This window comes from Tubulanus polymorphus, chromosome 9 (assembly GCF_964204645.1).
Source record: "Tubulanus polymorphus chromosome 9, tnTubPoly1.2, whole genome shotgun sequence".
NCBI classification, from domain to species: Eukaryota; Metazoa; Nemertea; class Palaeonemertea; order Tubulaniformes; family Tubulanidae; genus Tubulanus; species Tubulanus polymorphus.
The window spans coordinates 160,395-180,497 of NC_134033.1; the positions used below are offsets into that span (position 1 = coordinate 160,395).

Genomic DNA, 20,103 nt, shown 5'->3' on the forward strand with positions numbered 1-20,103 from the left:
CTGTTTTTAGAGTAAAAATACAGATATCTTTTCTTCATCTATTTATAGACTTATTCTGAAGAAGAGGAGAACACAAATAACAGTTTTCATCATCATCATCATCATCATCATCATCTGCGCGGTCTAAAGTATCTAGAGGTCACCCAGACTCAACATTACCCCCTTCATATCATTCGAGGTCAAGTTCTATATTTATGTGACAAATATCTATGAAGTATTTTGCTCAAATAAATTCATTCTGTTTTCATATCGATGAAAATAAGTGTAGTTATTCATTTCAGTTTTAAATTCGTCTCTGTTTTGAGGAATTACTATTTTTCCCGACATCAGATCCAGAATATCACCTTGCCATCACCATGACAACGCACCAGTCAAAACAAACAACAATCATTCAGAAATGAAGCCCTGTAGATTCTTGGTTTCAAGTTTCTCTATTTTGGTTGAGTAGATTCTGAATGATGCAAAGTTAACTAAGACACTGGTTTTATCAAAATCATCTCTGGAAGACAGTGCCAATCCTGGAAGGGTTTTAACAGTCACTCAGATATCGTGTTCCACTGCATTCAGATCAAACCAACAGTTCACACTCAACTTGAGAACTATTTTGTCTTAATGTAAAATAAATTTCACGTTTAATTTGACACTGAAGATATAAATTTCTAAATTTCCAATAGATGGCACCTGTGATATACAGTATATTCGTATTAATCCAATAATTTGGTGGTTCAGCAGAAATCCAATAGGTGGCGATCATGTCGTAATAACTATTCATCAGTATATATCAGACACCCTGGTTTATCATCTGATCAAAATCACTGGGTTTGAACTTGGAACATCCTAAAAATCCTCTAAACAGCATGAAACATCACAGTCATTTAGAATCAATAATTCATTCATTTGACGCGCAGTCAATTTCAGGTGTAGACGTGTCGCAGGTTTCAGTTATTGAGATCCTCCTCCATTAGACTGAAAATAAATCAAACAACATTCATTATAACATCATTAGAGCAATTCACAAAAATCATATCAAATATTCGATATAAATAAGAGTAACTAAACAAACCTGATCTAAACATCACCTTCTTTTGAGAAAAATAACCAAAACTCTAGCGTTACGCCTACATCTGAAATAATACAAAACACTGAAAATCATTATTTCTTCATCAGATAAAAAATGAAAACAGATTCAACAAGATTCAAAATGCTTTTAGTGTCAAGAATTGTCAGTGTTACAATTGTTTTTTCCTACAAGACTTAACGGTAAATTGGTTCAGACTTAGAGCAGGGAACACTATATGAATTTATTCCCACACCGTCTGAAATTACAGATTTCACAATGAAATTTGCAGCGTGTTCGTTGCTCAGCTGCAGGTGAATCGCACCATTCAAACATGTTTGATATTTCCACAGTAAATTTTGTCGCAGCAAATATTTTTGCTAAGTCCCAAACACAGTAAATTGAGCCGCAATCTTTGACAAGCTTTCAAATCATGACGGCATCAATGATTTGAGAACGGCGCTGAAAACCTGCTTGGATTTCGGTTAACTCGGTTTTAAAACACCACAGTTTTTAACTTCGAAACTGTTTCTACAAATCTACTGTGGGTTTTTTATTCGTCGACTAAAAGTGGTGCAACGCCGTGCATATCACAGCAGTTTGTGTCAGTTGCGATCGAAAGCAACTGTTGGCCTACCGTAGGCCGGAGTAGAACACGGGCATCTAGCCCGATACGGCTTGCGACGAGTCGGTAGGCGTCGGGTTGCCGTCGCAAGCCGGCTTATGTCGAACAGATAGAGCAGCAACTGGAGATTGTAGTCGGGAAAATCTCTTACCTGTTTTGGAATCCGCTCGGTCCGGCAACGGCGCTTCCTGATAAACTACCGTTCAAACTGGAGCCAGCAATCGCTCTGTTACTGGCCGATTAGCGATCGCTCTCATCGCGGATTATCCTGACTCGGTCGATGTGGCTTCCGCTAGCGCTAAGACTGCCATTCATAGCCATAGACATCTCACCGATACTAGGTCCGATACTGGGGTTCGCTACCCGGTGACTGGTCGTTTCTATACTGTGAGAATCAGCTACAACAAATATAAACATTCACTCATACTAGTACTGAACTAACTTAAATGACGTCATAGGGGGATTTATATAGCAGCCACACCAGACAACATGGCTTTATCAGTTAATCCCCCTATGACATCATCAAATTATCTTTCTCTTTCTGGCAAGTCTATATAAAACGTAGAAAAGTTGGCCACCTCCAATAAATCCCCCTATGACATCATCAAATTATCCCTTATGAATCCTAGAAAGACAGCTGATTCCGGACCCTGCACTATATGAAAAGTATGGTTTAAGTACTTACGGGCGTAAGGCCCCGATGGGCCACTTCCTTCGTTCTGTTCGAACTCAAATCGAACTCCGTCCGGAGTCAGTCGTCGATACGCCGCAACCACCGCTGCGACACAGCGATATCGGTACCACGCCGTAAACATACGCCAATAATATCGGTACACCGATACCAACGGCGACAACTAGCGACAACTGGCGCTACGATAACAGACGCAGTTACACCACCGGCTATTACCATATTCCTCTTGTGCTGTGGTAGGTGACTGTAACGTGTATGTAACTGAAACACAAGATAAACACATGAGAAATAGCATTTTTCATAGTAAAATTTGCGATAAAAATCTAGCGCGTGGTGGATTTAGGTTCCAATTTCTGTTTCTGACTAGCGCCATCAAGCGAGTAATTTCAGAACTTGAATTTGTTGATATCCTGTATTTCACCCGATAAGCCTTATCATATGTCCTTGTCATTACGGTTAAATGACAGTAACCACTTGATACAGTTGATGCGCAGTGTTTAGAACTAGGATTTTGACAAATAAAATCAATAAGGATTTATTACTTCTAAGTGTTGGTTATTCAACGTCACTCTGTGAATTCAATTCGAATACAGTCTATATTCAATCCCAGTTTTTGGCTATATTCAATTATTGAAAAACTGGGATTGGGATTGACTGGAATTGACTTTGTATTGAGTTTTACAGTTGTGTGGGTTTAATTTCAACATGAAAGGACATTTCAAATGACATAATAAATAATATCTGTAATGAGGCATTCAATAAATGAACACTTTGAATCCCAGTTCATCTGTTTGGGTTAAATTCCTTTAGTTCAAAAATTTCATCAAATTGAAAAACTGTAGTCAGAAAGCTGACCTACCACACATATTAAGCTATCATTTTATGTCTCACGTGGTCACCCTGTGTGGTAGGCTTCACGTATAAAAGACTTTCAGTTATGTGTCCATGCGTATATGTTCTCGGCATTCAGACCAAAAACGACCTTTTGGGCACGAGGCCCTTGTGATTCGTGTGGAAATATAATAATGATCACTAAATTGAGATTCTCACAGACAGACGGCAGATGGATTCCTAATATTAGTCGATAATTTACCTTGCGTCCGACCCAGACGGGAATCCCTATGATCATCGCGGGAACTGCGATTCCAGCAACGAGTCCGATACCGACCGGAGCGCCAACTAACGTGCCGAGTTGCCACAATATCTTCTTCATTCGGCTCCATGGCTTTTTATCCCAGAAAGTGCAGCCAGACGGACTGAAAATCAACATAATCGACTAAATTATTACTCAATTTCTAAGGACTTATAAACCTTTATCATCGATTAAACATCATTAGAGCAATTCACAATCAAATCAAATTAAATCATATCAAATATTCGATATAAATAAGAGTAACTAAACGAACCTGATCTAAACATCACCTTCTTTTGAGTTGAATAAACAAAACTCTAGCGTTACGCCTACATCTGAAATAATACAAAACACTGAATATCATTATTTCTTCATCAGACAAAAAATGAAAACAGATTCAACAAGATTCAAAATGCTTTTAGTGCCAAGAATTTGTTACAATCTTTTTCTCATACAAGACTTAACGGTAAATTGGTTCAGACTTAGAGCAGGGAACACTATATGAATTTATTCCCACACCGTCTGAAATTACAAATTTAACAATGAAATTTTCAGCGTGTTCGTTGCTCAGCTGCAGGTGAATCGCACCATTCAAACATGTTTGATATTTCCACAGTAAATTTCATCGCAGCGAAATTTTGCAAAGTCCCAAACACAGTAAATTGAGCCGCAATCTTTGACAAGCTTTCAAATCATGATGGCATCAATGATTTGAGAACGGCGCTGAAAACCTACTTGGATTTTGGTTAACTCTGTTTTAAAACACCACTGAAACTGGTTTGTAGAGGTCTGTGATTAGGGCCTAAGATATATCTACCTGAATCGAGGGATCACTTGTTCACTTCATCGCCAAACAGTTATTCCTTGAACTTCCTGATGACTGCAGTTAATTAGTAGAGCATCACCCTGAAATAAACATAGAAACCTGTCAGAGAAAGCACTCTAAAATCCAGGGTATCCACGGAGTCAAATGCTCCATCTGTATTGATAGTAATAGTTTAGGCCTCGATCCACTCTTTACAGGGGCGGAGCACGTGCTCCTGTCGCAAATTCTGAGTGCCCTGTTTGAAAAAAGTGCGTAAAAAATTTTTCATTCCATAAAGTTCATTATCACATTGTTTCCATATTAATAAATTCCCATCTCTTAAAGAATTGTTGCAGAATGTCATTTTTGTGTCTCAGGTGCCTGGAAATTGCATTAAAATAGGTTGAAATTCAAAAATTTTCTGGGGGCCCCGCGAATGCTTCGCGCCTTCGACGCTCGCCTGTCATGGATAGTGCCATTTCTTTAGATTGCCCTTTTTTTAATTCTGTGCAGCTGTCATTGTCTGCCTCTAGATCTGCCCCTGCTTTATATTATTTATACTTTTTACTGAATGATGGTTTCACAGCACGCATCAGTGAATAGAGATTGCTGCTGCTCGTGGGGTTAAACCGGAGTGTTTTATGTCGCTCTCCATCTCGAATCACCTTCATACATCACAAGTATTCGATTCATAAGTAAATTTACTTACTGTAATTCAATGTTGAAATGGTTTGAAGACATTCTGTCGCTTCTGCGTTGAAAGAGAAGCTTCTAAATATTTCAAGTGAAAATTGGGATTGATTCGTCCGCCATCATTCTGAAATGGGACATACTTCACTTGGGAGGGCTAGTTCTGTAGACCGCGCAGATTGAGGTCGACTAGGACTCAGCGGCAAGAGCGCTCCGGGCACCGACTAAAGAGTTCACGGTAATGCCCGCGGTAGACTTAACATGCCGCTCCGAATTGATAGTTGCGGGAAATAATACCACGAAATTAGAGATTTGTAGCGATTTCCGTGCATTAGTTGAACAGATGAATGTCCTACTAAAATCCTGCAACAAATTGGCATCAATCTGAACGGGATAAATACGTCCGGACACAAACACCGTCCGATTGACTGGGTGTAAAGCGGGACTCGACACTTCCCGGTTGGAGTAAACATCTAACAGGTGGTGCTCCGGGAGATTTTGTGAAACAGCTGATGACATTTTCATGATCTTTAGACGAGTTTGATCGCCGTTATACCGTCGTGGAATGGCACCTATTGTGAAAACTGATTAGGTGTGAAGTGATGCAATGACATTCAGTTGAAGTCAAACGACGAGAAGGGCTCTGAGACTGATGTGGACTTTACGAGAGGAATAAACTATTTTTGAGAAGGTATCAAGATGGATCTGGCACAGAGCCAAAGCCGGCAAACTGACTACTGAATTTTATTTCTGTGTTGTTGATAATCTCGCGAGACTAGCGCTAATATTGTATAAATCTAGTTTCGTTCTCGCGAGATTATCAACAATCCGGAAATAAAGTGCAACCTGATTTAGAAGGCCTGCCCGGCCCGGGGGCGCAAACCCTATTGATATTGATGAAAGCAAAATACTTGACTGTTTTTAGAGTAAATATACAGATATCTTTTCTTCATCTATTTATAGATTGATTCTGAAGAAGAGGAGAACACAAATAACAGTTTTCATCATCATCATCATCATCTGTGCGGTCTGAAGTATCTAGAGGTCACCAAGACTCAACACCCCTTCATATCATTCGAGGTCAAGTTCTATATTTATGTGACAAATATCTATGAAGTATTTTGCTCAAATAAATTCATTCTGTTTTCATATCGATGAAAATAAGTGTAGTTATTCATTTCAGTTTTAAATTCGTCTCTGTTTTGAGGAATTACTATTTTTCCCGACATCAGATCCAGAATATCACCTTGCCATCACCATGACAACGCACCAGTCAAAACAAACAACAATCATTCAGAAATGAAGCCCTGTAGATTCTTGGTTTCAAGTTTCTCTATTTTGGTTGAGTAGATTCTGAATGATGCAAAGTTAACTAAGACACTGGTTTTATCAAAATCATCTCTGGAAGACAGTGCCAATCATGGAAGGGTTTTAACAGTCACTCAGATATTGTATTCCACTGCATTCAGATCAAACCAACAGTTCAGACTCAACTTGAGAACTATTTTGTCTTAATGTAAAATAAATTTCACGTTTAATTTGACACTGAAGATATAAATTTCTAAATTTCCAATAGATGGCACCTGTGATATACAGTATATTCGTATTAATCCAATAATTTGGTGGTTCAGCAGAAATCCAATAGGTGGCGATCATGTCGTAATAACTATTCATCAGTATATATCAGACACCCTGGTTTATCATCTGATCAAAATCACTGGGTTTGAACTTGGAACATCCTAAAAATCCTCTAAACAGCATGAAACATCACAGTCATTTAGAATCAATAATTCATTCATTTGACGCGCAGTCAATTTCAGGTTAAGACGTGTCGCAGGTTTCAGTTATTGAGATCCTCCTCCATTAGACTGAAAATAAATCAAACAACATTCATTATAACATCATTAGAGCAATTTCACAAAAATCATAGTAAATATTCGATATAAATAAGAGTAACTAAACGAACCTGATCTAAACATCATCTTCTTTTGAGTAGAATAAACAAAACTCTAGCGTTACGCCTACATCCGAAATAATACAAAACACTGAATATCATTATTTCTTCATCAGATAAAAAATGAAAACAGATTCAACAAGATTCAAAATGCTGTTAGTGTCAAGAATTTTCAGTGTTACAATCTTTTTTTCATACAAGACTTAACGGTAAATTGGTTCAGACTTAGAGCAGGGAACACTATATGAATTTATTCCCACACCGTCTGAAATTACAGATTTCACAATGAAATTTGCAGCGTGTTCGTTGCTCAGCTGCAGGTGAATCACAACATTCAAACATGTTTGATATTTCCACAGTTAATTTTGTCGCAGCAAATATTTTTGTTTAGTCCCAAACACAGTAAATTGAGCCGCAATCTTTGACAAGCTTTCAAATCATGATGGCATCAATGATTTGAGAACGGCGCTGAAAACCTGCTTGGATTTTGGTAAACTCGATTTTAAAACACCGCAGTTTTTAACTTCGAAACTGTTTCTACAAATCTACTGTGGGTTTTTATTCATCGACTAGAAGTGGTGCAAAGCCGTGCATATCACAGCAGTTTGTGTCAGTTGCGATTGAAAGCAACTGTTGGCCTACCGTAGGCCGGAGTAGAACACGGGCAACTAGCCCGATACGGCTTGCGACGAGTCGGTAGGCGTCGGGTTGCCGTCGCAAGCCGGCTTATGTCGAACAGATAGAGCAGCAACTGGAGATTGTAGTCGGGAAAATCTCTTACCTGTTTTGGAATCCGCTCGGTCCAGCAACGGCGCTTCCTGATAAACTACCGTTCAAACTGGAGCCAGTAATCGCTCTGTTACTGGCCGATTAGCGATCGCTCTCATCGCGGATTATCCCGACTCGGTCGATGTGGCTTCCGCTAGCGCTAAGACTGCCAGTCATAGCCATAGACATCTCACCGATACTAGGTCCGATACTGGGGTTCGCTACCCGGTCACTGGTCGTTTCTATACTGTGAGAATCAGCTACAACAAATATAAACATTCACTCATACTAGTACTGAACTAACTTAAATGACGTCATAGGGGGATTTATATAGCAGCCACACCAGACAACATGGCTTTATCAGTCAATCCCCTTATGACATCATCAAATTATCTTTCTCTTTCTGGCAAGTCTATATAAAACGTAGAAAAGTTGGCCACCTCCAATAAATCCCCCTATGACATCATCAAATTATCCCTTATGAATCCTAGAAAGACAGCTGATTCCGGACCCTGCACTATATGAAAAGTATGGTTTAAGTACTTACGGGCGTAAGGCCCCGATGGGCCACTTCCTTCGTTCTGTTCGAACTCAAATCGAACTCCGCCCGGAGTCAGTCGTCGATACGCCGCAACCACCGCTGCGACACAGCGATATCAGTACCACGCCAACATACGCCAATAATATCGGTACACCGATACCAACGGCTAAACTAGCGACAACTGGCGCTACGATAACAGACGCAGTTACACCACCGGCTATTACCATATTCCTCTTGTGCTGTGGTAGGTGACCGTAACGTGTATGTAACTGAAACACAAGATAAACACATGAGAAATAGCATTTTTCATGGTTAAATTTGCAATAAAAATCTAGCGCGTGATGGATTTAGGTTCCAATTTCCGTTTCTGACTAGCGCCATCAAGCGAGTAATTTCAGAACTTGAATTTGTCGATATCCTGTATTTCACCCGATAAGCCTTATCATATGTCCTTGTCATTACAGTTAAATGACAGTTACCACTTGATACAGTTTATGCGCAGTATTTAGAACTAGTATTTTGACAAATCAAATCAATAAGGATTTATTACTTTTAAGTGTTGGTTATTCAACGTCACTCTGTGAATTCAATTCGAATACAGTCTATATTCAATCCCAGTTTTTGGCTGTATCCAATCCCAGTTTTTGGCTATATTCAATTATTGAAAAACTGGGATTGGGATTGACTGGTATTGACTTTGTATTGAGTTTAACAGTTGTGTGGGTTTAATTTCAACATGAAAGGACATTTCAAAGGACATAATGATATCTGTAATGAGGCATTCAATAAATGAACACTTTCCTTTAGTTCAACAATTTAAACAAATTGAAAAACTGTAGTCAGAAAGCTGACCTACCACACATATTAAGCTATCATTTTATGTCTCACGTGGTCACCCTGTGTGATAGGCCTCACGTATAAAAGACTTTCAGTTATGTGTCCATGCGTATATGTTCTCGGCATTCAGACCAAAAACGACCTTTTGGGCACGAGGCCCTTGTGATTCGTGTGGAAATATAATAATGATCACTAAATTGAGATTCTCACAGACAGACGGCAGATGGATTCCTAATATTAGTCGATAATTTACCTTGCGTCCGACCCAGACGGGAATCCCTATGATCATCGCGGGAACTGCGATTCCAGCAACGAGTCCGATACCGACCGGAGCGCCAACTAACGTGCCGAGTTGCCACAATATCTTCTTTCGGCTCCATGGCTTTTTATCCCAGAAAGTGCAGCCAGACGGACTGAAAATCAACATAATCGACTAAATTATTACTCAATTTCTAAGGACTTATAAACCTTTATCATCGATTAAACATCATTAGAGCAATTCACAATCAAATCAAATTAAATCATATCAAATATTCGATATAAATAAGAGTAACTAAACAAACCTGATCTAAACATCACCTTCTTTTGAGTAGAATAAACAAAACTCTAGCGTTACGCCTACATCCGAAATAATACAAAACACTGAAAATCATTATTTCTTCATCAGATAAAAAATGAAAACAAATTCAACAAGATTCAAAATGCTTTTAGTGCCAAGAATTTGTTACAATCTTTTTTTCATACAAGACTTAGGCTAACGGTTAATTGGTTCAGACTTAGAGCAGGGAACACTATATCTTTGAAAATATGTTGGCATCAATGATTTGAGAACGGCGCTGAAAACCTGCTTGGATTTTGGTTAACTCGGTTTTAAAACACCACTGAAACTGGTTTCTAGAGGTCTGTGATTAGGGCCTAAGATATATCTACCTGATAGAACGATGACCGCACTCAAACGTGGTGAACGGATAATAAGATAAAATCCCACTATTTACAGATTAAAAGAATTTAAAAACAAGAATTATTTATTAAATCTAAAATATTTAAAAGACACAACGTTTCGATCTCACCCTAGAGATCATCGTCAGGTGTGAATTATTATCAGGTGTGATTTATTTCATCGCATAATCTACAAATTCAATCTTCAGTTTAACAGTGAAATCAAAATTCATAAATTAAAACCCTGACGATGATCTCTAGGGTGAGATCGAAACGGCGTGTCTTTTAAATATTTTAGATTTAATAAATAATTCTTGTTTTTAAATTCTTTTAATCTGTAAATAGTGGGATTTTATCTTAATATCTACCTGAATTGAGGGATCACTTGTTAACTTCATCGCCAAACAGTTATTCCTTGAACTTCCTGATGACTGCAGTTAATTAATAATATTAGTAGAGCTTCACCCTGACATAAACATAGAAACCTGTCAGAGAAATCACTCTTTACTGAATGATGGTTTTACAGCACGCATCAGTGAATAGAGATCGCTGCTGCTCGTGGGGTTAAACCGGAGTGTTTTATGTCGCTCTCCATCTCGAATCACCTTCATACATCACAAGTATTCGATTCATAAGTAAATTTACTTACTGTATTTCAATGTTGAAATGGTTTGAAGACATTCTGTCGCTTCTTCGTTGAAAGAGAAGCTTCTAAATATTTCAAGTGTAAATAGCGATTTATTCGTCCGCCATGCTAGTTCTGCAGACCGCGCAGCTCGAGGTCGACTCGGACTCAGGCTTTGCGCTCCGAGCACCAACTAAAGAGTTCACGGTTCTAGCCGCGGATGGCTTTAGATACCGCTCCGGATTACTAGGGGGTAATGAATTCCACGGAATTAGCAATACGTAGCAATTCTAATGAACTTCCGAGCTATTGTTCGAATAAAACATTCTAAAATTATTCCCAATTAATAAAACAATCAAATAATCTTATAAGTTGAATTGGTGACTCACAACACGTATTTAACCTAATAGTTTTTTTCAGCGGGGCACGTCTGAGAGTATCGACAAGTTTTGTATTTCTTTAACAAATATCTGTGAAATTTTTTGCTAAAATAAATTCATTCTGTTATTAAATCGATGAAAATAAGTGTAGTTATTCATTTCACTATGAAATTTGGCTCTGTTTTCAGGAATTACTATTTTTCCAGACATCGGATTCAGAATATCACATTGCTATCACCATGACAACGCACCAGTCAAAACAAACAACAATCATTCAGAAATGAAGCCCTGTAGATTCTTGGTTTCAAGTTTCTCTATTTTGGTTGAGTAGATTCTGAATGATGCAAAGTTTACTAGAGACACTGGTTTTATCAAAATCATCTCTGGGGGACAGTGCCAATCCTGGAAGGGTTTTAACAGTAACTCAGATATCGTGTTCCACTGCATTCAGATCAAAACAAACAGTTCACACTCAACTTGAGAAATATTTTGTGTGTATCTAAAATAAATTTTACGTTTATTTTGACACCAAGACAATAGGTGGCGTAGTCATCTTCTGGTAGAAACTTTGGTCTCAAGAATTTAAGTTTAAGAAAATATTTAAAAAACAGATTTATTTCATCGCATAATCTACAAATTCAATCTTCAGTTTAACGGTGAAATCAAAATTCATAAATTAAAACCCTTAATTTATGACGCATTAACTTTGAATTCAACCGGTTTTTTCTCCAGAAATCAATTCAATTTTCATTTCTTTTTTCACGCTAAGAACGTTGAGTATACCCTGAAAATATAATCGAAAAAATCTAAACTCAATTTCATACGCTTAGACCTGTATTAGATAGAACCGATTGGATAAAATAGAAACCTCTTTGAGAATAGTTTCCCATTCAGACTGCAGTCTAACACTAGCTGTATACCACACTTCAATTCCGCACATCTAAAATCAACAAAATATACATGAATTTAGAACATTAATAAAACTTCAATCGGAGATGCCTAGATCACCCACACTTACCAGGGCTAGTTCCTCAGCGACGTAGAACAGCTCAGTTAAAGCTCGACTGAGAGATGAAGAGAGTTTACCAGCTTCCAGAACAACTGACGTCATCTTCACGTACAGACTCCAAATCGGTTTCAAATACGATAAATTTATTATCAATTTCTTTTCACCTTCTTCCAACCTGTAAATATTTCAGATAACATCAAAACCATTGACCGGGTTCGAACCCGAGTTCCACTCCCACTGGGTTCGAGTTCCACTCCCACTGGGTTCGAGTTCCACTCCGACTGGGTTCGAGTTCCACTCCCACTGGGTTCGAGTTCCACTCCGACTGGGTTCGAGTTCCACTCCCTCTGGGTTCGAGTTCCACTCTCACTGGGTTCTCCAAATCTCATCACAGAATTACAAATTCTATTTTCTGATAGATGGCGTCAGTGAAATGTAGTTTATCCAAAACGTTGGTTGTAATCTTATCTTATCTTATCTTACCGATGTAGGAATTATAGCATATTCGAGATAAAACCATTAAACCTTTTCTATGTATCAGTTTCGAACCCGGGACGGCTGTGATTATACTAACTGTTTTTGATGCATGCGTAGTATGTCCAGTAGGAGTTGTATAGCCTTCAACCTGAATGAACCTTGTTGACGACAAACGACGTTTACCATAGATAACCACAACCAACGATGCCATTCCTTCTCAGCTTTTGATTCCATCGGTAACAACCTACAATATTATAGAACCACACGCGGTGATGCGTGAATCGATGATGATTTACAGCTAAACTTGATTTACACCTACTTTTGAATATTTGGTTGATTAAGAACGGAGTGTATAATTCTATGTCCGGTATCTAGGCGATCGAGTTGGTCTCCGCTGACCGTAAACCGATATCCCCAATTCTTTAACTTCGACCTCGCATCGAACTCGTAATAAAGCGTGTCTCCTGGAAACTGTAATTCCTGCCACGTGAAACCGTTTGTACTGTTTTTACTGCCACGTAATTTCTTACAATGTTTGGTTAAATCTTCAGATGTTGCCAGAGTCAAAGAGGCTTCTTCAGTCATACATCTATAAACCATACACAGGTTACATTTAACATACAGGACCCAGTTCCACACTTCTGAGTAAGAGTTAACTCTGAGTTAAAGTTAGTTCATTTTCAATGAGTCAAATCTTAACTCACAACTGTGGAACTGGACCCAGGCGGCTAGGGTGGAGTTCAAATATCAACAAGATTTCAGAACTGTGGAACTGGAGACCAGCGGTGTGGAACTGGAGCCAGAACTGTGGAACTGGAGACAGAATGTGGAACTGGAGCCAGAACTGTGGAACTGGATCCAGAACTGTGGAACTGGATCCAGAACTGTGGAACTGGAGCCAGAACTGTGGAACTGGATCCAGAACTGTGGAACTGGAGCCAGAACTGTGGAACTGGAGCCAGAACTGTGGAACTGGATCCAGAACTGGTGATCTTGAGAACTGTGATACTGGGTCCAATTATTGTGGAACTGGTTTCAGAAATGTGGAACTGAATCCATTAACTGTGGAACTAAGTCCAAATCTGTGGAACTGGAGTCCTGAACTGAAATGATTTATCATACTAACCTTTGATCGAATTTTACATGAAGTGAAGTAGCCCCTGGTATGTGAATGTAACTACTAATCTTACACGCGCTAGTAAATGGATGCTGCGATTCACAAATCTTTAATAAATACTCATCCTCCATAAAGTGACAAGCTGTGGTTGTTATGGCGATGACGCAGGCCGGTTCACAGTTTTTAATCAGGTTTGAAACGAGCTGTAATTAAAAACAAAATGTCCATAGAGAGAGAGAGATGTGGGAGGTGAGGGAGGTGAGTAGGGAGGTGAGGGAGGTTAGGGTTATATTACGTACCTTCTGTATAGAATGTTTACTATCAGTTCTACTCAACATATCGATCAGACACGGAATCTGAGACTCGTTAGAACAACCCAATAATTGAGCAGTAATTAAACTATCTCCGGCAGACGGCCAATCAGAGAGTAGTTTCATTAAAACCTCTCTAGCGTACAGAATCGCTATCGCTTTATTCGTCTACAAAACAAACCATAGAAATAATCCATTAATCCCCCTATGACATCATCAAATCGAAGAATAAATGAATTTTATTTTACGAATGACACTATTTACCTTGATAAGATACTCGGGTGGTGGAGGAGTTTTACCATATTTATCAACAGCTTGTTCTAACAAATAGAAACTGTTTAAATGTCTCTGTCTGAGAGAATCGTTGTAAATATCGTTATCAGGAACCGCGACCAGTTGTTGACAATTCTCAAATAATTCATCTTCAGCTTCTTCCATCACTTCACTAATAAATACATCAACTCATTACTTACAATCATCATCATCAACTCTCTGTTCGGAGGGTTATAAAAAAACAAACCTTTTCTTATCGTGTGAACCCTGAGCTGTGAACGGTTTCAAACCGGTATCTAAAGTTTTATCACTATTTTCTTTCACCAGAGTTCTAAATAAAACATAGAAATAGACGACAATGAAACTGATTGTTTGAATGGATTTCGATCGGGTTGAAATCGATCTTACTTCTGTAATGTTTCATAAATTCCAGTAGCTTTATCAGTCATCGCTTCGATCATCTGTAATCTCTGAAATAAACAATAATCACAACTTTTACACTTCTCAATTTCAATGAATTTGCTCTGAAACATTTAGAATACTTACAACGACGTAAGCCTTTGCTTGTTCTCTTTGTCCATCAAATTGTTCGTCATCGATATCATCTAAATTCATATCTTGCATTCTCTACAAATTGATTCAAATATCTCATTTTATAAACGGCAGCTCCCAGAAATCATCCGATGACATCGGTGAAACTTACTAGGAATTTTTGCGTTAATTCGTCGAGTTCGGGTTTCGTTAATTCTTTCACCGTTGATTTTTTCTCCGATGCACCAGTACTAGTGCTGCCACCTTTAGCGCCTTGGGTTTTACTCGTTTTACTCATTGTATTTTTCCTCGAATACAACATTAAAGATAAAACCTGAAACAGAGCGTGAAACGAGAGTTACAAACCTGTGAGGGGAGGGGAGTAATCACTCTGTGATGGGGAGGTGGGATAGTGATCACCCTGAGGGGGAGAGTAATCACCCCGTGAAGGGGAGAGGAGAGGGGGGATGGTAACATACCTCAAGATCTTTCAACATTATTTGGTTGCTGAAACCAGTTCCGAAACTTGCTAAATAAACAACACTCTGAATCAGTTGCATTTTACACAGAGATTTCGTATCTGAATAAACCATAGACTGAAGCAAAGCCTTCAACGCTAGCGCCAGAACCCACATAGCTTCTACGCATACAACTTCACCTGAAATATTCAAACAACAAACAACAGTTCAAACATCCGTTGAAATCCTGAACGTAAAATAAAACTTGTGAATTTAAAACCGACCTGATTTGATACGATTGACGTAAGTTTGAATGAGTTCAATTAAACTATTCACTTGTTCATCATTGATCATGTGATCATAAATATTACATGATTCAACATGTTTATCTTTTACCTACAAAAAACCGTTATACATCGAGAATATACAGTTTAAAACGATAAGACGTATTAAACAGGTGCGGGATGTTTTACTGATTGTTAAACGATCGCGGGATGTTTTACTGATTGTTACCGTTTGTTTTTTCCGGGATTGTTTATCTATAATGTCGGTCAATCTGTTCGGATATCGTTTTAAAATGACTCCATCATTAGCGTCGATACCGTAGATAAATTTACTGTATTTCACGTGTGTGCCGATAGTTAAAACATTCGGGAATCCGGCGAGAATAAACATCGAGAATATCATCGTAGGATCAATAACCTACAACATAATACAATACATGTACATGTAACGACAGGCTCATGTAATAAGACTTACAGACATGCAACCACAACTCACATGCCAGGGGTTACTTTCCGAATACGAGTCAACTGACAGTAAACTGACTGATAGAGTTGAAATGAGTTTAGTTTACCTGATCAGCAGGGTTAGAGTTGATTGTATGGGTATACATGTATTTCAGTAATACATCGTGCCAGCCCGGTTTATTCACTAATTGTTGTAGTATAACAGCTACGCTGTACGCCCATTGTAAACCAGTACTACAACAAACAATCGATAATTCAGGTTTATCCCACCCCGGTTAAATCCGGTTTAAACCGAGTTGAAGTTACTTACAACGCCAGTCGTTTAGCTCCGTATGAAAACAAAAAATCAATAGTCCGATATCCGTCCATATCGGCGATCGTCGTCGATGGCAACGGTTGCTTAGTAACCGACTCTACGGCTTGATCGCACACTTTAGACTCGGTGTAATCTTTAAGAAGTAGTTGCCCTAGTAACGCGAGAGCTAGATGTTCTGTTTTAATATCGTGCTCCGTATCGCGATGAACGACTGTGAATAACTGACTGAGGAATTCTTCATTGTGAAATTTGAATCCGTTCTCGTCAATCGGTATCTACAACAATAAATACAACCATTCTAAATAGTCGTCATGGTAACTACAATAATGAGCGGCGGGTGAGTGGTTTACGAACCTGTGAGTTGTAAGCAGATGGAATCAGAGCCCCGATTAAACCAATGATTCGCTCCTGATGATTAATAGCAAACGCTACTTCCTGTTTCATTATCAGTTCCGGATCTGACGTCAAACTGTTCATTAAAGTCTCTTCTAAAACATACAAACATCCAGCTAATCAGAGAGAGGCTGGCAGGTGAAAGAGAGGCTGGCAGACGGAGTTTATGTCAGAGAGGGGCTGGCAGATGGAGTTTATGTCAGAGAGAGGCTGGCAGACGGAGTTAATGTCAGAGAGAGGCTGGCAGACAGAGTTCATGTCAGAGAGAGGCTAGAGTCAACGGCTCAAAAACTAAGTTTTTCGTGCATCAAGGCTAAAATCGTGCACAAAGGCCAACAGTTCAGTTAGAGGACTCGATCCGTGCACAAAGGCCAACAGTTAGACGACTCGATCCGTGCACAAAGGCCAACAGTTACAGGACTCGATCCCTGCACAAAGGCCAACAGTTAGAGGACTCGATCCGTGCACAAAGGCCAACAGTTAGAGGACTCGATCCGTGCACAAAGGCCAACAGTTAGAGGACTCGATCCGTGCACAAAGGCCAACAGTTAGAGGACTCGATCCGTGCACAAAGGCCAACAGTTAGAGGACTCGATCCGTGCACAAAGGCCAACAGTTAGAGGACTCGATCCGTGCACAAAGGCCAACAGTTAGAGGACTCGATCCGTGCACAAAGGCCAACAGTTAGAGGACTCGATCCGTGCACAAAGGCCAACAGTTAGAGGACTCGATCCGTACACAAAGGCCAACAGTTAGGGGACTCGATCCGTGCACAAAGGCCAACAGTTAGAGGACTCGATCCGTGCACAAAGGCCAACAGTTAGAGGACTCGATACGTGCACAAAGGCCAACAGTTACAGGACTCGATCCGTGCACAAAGGCCAACAGTTACAGGACTCGATCCGTACACAAAGGCCAACAGTTACAGGACTCGATCCGTGCACAAAGGCCAACAGTTAGAGGACTCGATCCGTGCACAAAGGCCAACAGTTACAGGACTCGATCCGTGCACAAAGGCCAACAGTTACAGGACTCGATCCGTACACAAAGGCCAACAGTTACAGGACTCGATCCGTGCACAAAGGCCAACAGTTAGAGGACTCGATCCGTGCACAAAGGCCAACAGTTAGAGGACTCGATACGTGCACAAAGGCCAACAGTTAGGGGACTCGATCCGTGCACAAAGGCCAACAGTTAGGGGACTCGATCCGTGCACAAAGGCCAACAGTTAGAGGACTCGATACGTGCACAAAGGCCAACAGTTAGGGGACTCGATCCGTGCACAAAAGCCAACAGTTAGAGGACTCGATCCGTGCACAAAAGCCAACAGTTAGAGGACTCGATACGTGCACAAAGGCCAACAGTTAGAGGACTCGATCCGTGCACAAAGGCCAACAGTTAGAGGACTCGATCCGTACACAAAGGCCAACAGTTACAGGACTCGATCCGTACACAAAGGCCAACAGTTACAGGACTCGATCCGTGCACAAAGGCCAACAGTTAGAGGACTCGATCCGTGCACAAAGGCCAACAGTTAGAGGACTCGATACGTGCACAAAGGCCAACAGTTAGAGGACTCGATCCGTGCACAAAGGCCAACAGTTAGAGGACTCGATCCGTACACAAAGGCCAACAGTTACAGGACTCGATCCGTGCACAAAGGCCAACAGTTAGAGGCCACTCGATCCGTGCACAAAGGCCAACAGTTAGAGGACTCGATCCGTGCACAAAAGCCAACAGTTAGGGGACTCGATCCGTGCACGAAGGCCAACAGTTAGAGGACTCGATCCGTGCACAAAGGCCAACAGTTACAGGACTCGATCCGTGCACAAAGGCCAACAGTTAGAGGACTCGATCCGTGCACAAAGGCCAACAGTTACAGGACTCGATCCGTGCACAAAGGCCAACAGTTAGAGGACTCGATCCGTGCACAAAGGCCAACAGTTAGAGGACTCGATACGTGCACAAAGGCCAACAGTTAGAGGACTCGATCCGTGCACAAAGGCCAACAGTTACAGGACTCGATCCGTACACAAAGGCCAACAGTTAGAGGACTCGATCCGTGCACAAAGGCCAACAGTTAGAGGACTCGATACGTGCACAAAGGCCAACAGTTAGAGGACTCGATCCGTGCACAAAGGCCAACAGTTAGAGGACTCGATACGTGCACAAAAGCCAACAGTTAGAGGACTCGATCCGTGCACAAAGGCCAACAGTTACAGGACTCGATCCGTGCACAAAGGCCAACAGTTAGAGGCCACTCGATCCGTGCACAAAGGCCAACAGTTAGGGGACTCGATCCGTGCACAAAGGCCAACAGTTAGAGGACTCGATCCGTGCACAAAGGCCAACAGTTAGAGGACTCGATCCGTGCACAAAGGCCAACAGTTACAAGACTCGATCCGTGCACAAAAGCCAACAGTTAGAGGACTCGATCCGTGCACAAAGGCCAACAGTTAGAGGACTCGATCCGTGCACAAAGGCCAACAGTTAGAGGCCACTCGATCCGTGCACAAAGGCCAACAGTTACAAGACTCGATCCGTGCACAAAAGCCAACAGTTAGAGGACTCGATCCGTGCACAAAGGCCAACAGTTAGAGGACTCGATCCGTGCACAAAGGCCAACAGTTAGAGGACTCGATCCGTGCACAAAGGCCAACAGTTAGAGGACTCGATCCGTGCACAAAGGCCAACAGTTAGGGGACTCGATCCGTGCACAAAAGCCAACAGTTAGAGGACTCGATCCGTGCACAAAAGCCAACAGTTAGAGGACTCGATCCGTGCACAAAAGCCAACAGTTAGAGGACTCGATCCGTGCACAAAGGCCAACAGTTAGGGGACTCGATCCGTGCACAAAAGCCAACAGTTAGAGGACTCGATCCGTGCACAAAGGCCAACAGTTAGAGGACTCGATCCGTGCACAAAGGCCAACAGTTCAGTTAGAGGACTCGATCCGTGCACAAAGGCCAACAGTTACAGGACTCGATCCGTGCACAAAGGCCAACAGTTAGAGGACTCGATCCGTGCACAAAGGCCAACAGTTACAGGACTCGATCCGTGCACAAAGGCCAACAGTTAGAGGACTCGATCCGCGCACAAAGGCCAACAGTTAGGGGACTCGATCCGTGCACAAAGGCCAACAGTTACAAGACTCGATCCGTGCACAAAGGCCAACAGTTAGAGGACTCGATCCGTGCACAAAGGCCAATAGTTAGAGGACTCGATCCGTACACAAAGGCCAACAGTTAGAGGACTCGATCCGTGCACAAAGGCCAACAGTTACAAGACTCGATCCGTGCACAAAGGCCAACAGTTAGAGGACTCGATCCGTGCACAAAGGCCAACAGTTAGAGGACTCGATCCGTACACAAAGGCCAACAGTTACAAGACTCGATCCGTGCACAAAGGCCAACAGTTAGAGGACT

The 20,103-nt window shown here is 40.9% G+C and overlaps 3 protein-coding genes across 5 annotated transcripts in view; all 3 read right to left on the reverse strand.

The window, feature by feature from the left end:
• Positions 1-559: 559 nt before the first annotated feature.
• On the reverse strand, positions 560-10,806 carry LOC141911136 (E3 ubiquitin-protein ligase RNF19A-like). Of its 2 annotated transcripts, none has more exons than XM_074802103.1 (8): positions 10,689-10,806; positions 4,323-4,411; positions 3,780-3,840; positions 3,467-3,629; positions 2,368-2,634; positions 1,834-2,080; positions 1,064-1,124; positions 560-966 (listed from the first exon to the last, which is right to left on the reverse strand). In XM_074802103.1, exons 4-5 carry the CDS (start codon positions 3,584-3,586, stop codon positions 2,434-2,436), a joined length of 321 nt encoding a protein of 106 aa, XP_074658204.1. In that variant the 5' UTR covers positions 3,587-3,629; positions 3,780-3,840; positions 4,323-4,411; positions 10,689-10,806; the 3' UTR covers positions 560-966; positions 1,064-1,124; positions 1,834-2,080; positions 2,368-2,433. The 2 variants fall into 2 exon arrangements, with proteins under 2 accessions (XP_074658204.1, XP_074658203.1); XM_074802102.1 differs by lacking the exon at positions 10,689-10,806 and adding an exon at positions 5,020-5,131.
• Positions 6,386-9,734, reverse strand: LOC141911134 (E3 ubiquitin-protein ligase RNF19B-like). Of its 2 annotated transcripts, XR_012619980.1 has the most exons (6): positions 9,664-9,734; positions 9,354-9,513; positions 8,270-8,532; positions 7,736-7,982; positions 6,967-7,021; positions 6,386-6,868 (listed from the first exon to the last, which is right to left on the reverse strand). XR_012619980.1 is itself a non-coding variant. In XM_074802099.1 (4 exons), exons 2-3 carry the CDS (start codon positions 9,387-9,389, stop codon positions 8,314-8,316), a joined length of 255 nt encoding a protein of 84 aa, XP_074658200.1. In that variant the 5' UTR covers positions 9,390-9,513; positions 9,664-9,734; the 3' UTR covers positions 7,726-7,982; positions 8,270-8,313. The 2 variants fall into 2 exon arrangements, 1 of the variants encoding a protein (XP_074658200.1); XM_074802099.1 differs by lacking the exons at positions 6,386-6,868; positions 6,967-7,021 and having other exon boundaries at positions 7,726-7,982.
• Positions 10,807-11,641: 835 nt separating the features above from the next.
• Positions 11,642-20,103, reverse strand: part of LOC141910702 (zinc finger ZZ-type and EF-hand domain-containing protein 1-like) — a 29,216-nt gene continuing 20,754 nt past the window's right edge. Inside the window, exons 44-61 of the mRNA XM_074801434.1 lie at positions 16,640-16,773; positions 16,280-16,560; positions 16,077-16,203; positions 15,734-15,922; positions 15,505-15,616; positions 15,242-15,420; positions 14,935-15,096; positions 14,778-14,858; positions 14,640-14,701; positions 14,479-14,562; positions 14,223-14,403; positions 13,947-14,126; positions 13,657-13,850; positions 12,850-13,119; positions 12,628-12,774; positions 12,063-12,228; positions 11,913-11,984; positions 11,642-11,828 (exon numbers count right to left, since the gene is read on the reverse strand). Coding sequence (XP_074657535.1) covers positions 11,757-11,828; positions 11,913-11,984; positions 12,063-12,228; positions 12,628-12,774; positions 12,850-13,119; positions 13,657-13,850; positions 13,947-14,126; positions 14,223-14,403; positions 14,479-14,562; positions 14,640-14,701; positions 14,778-14,858; positions 14,935-15,096; positions 15,242-15,420; positions 15,505-15,616; positions 15,734-15,922; positions 16,077-16,203; positions 16,280-16,560; positions 16,640-16,773 — 2,693 coding nt within the window. The 3' untranslated portion in view covers positions 11,642-11,756. The remainder of the gene's footprint in view (positions 11,829-11,912; positions 11,985-12,062; positions 12,229-12,627; positions 12,775-12,849; positions 13,120-13,656; positions 13,851-13,946; positions 14,127-14,222; positions 14,404-14,478; positions 14,563-14,639; positions 14,702-14,777; positions 14,859-14,934; positions 15,097-15,241; positions 15,421-15,504; positions 15,617-15,733; positions 15,923-16,076; positions 16,204-16,279; positions 16,561-16,639; positions 16,774-20,103) is intronic.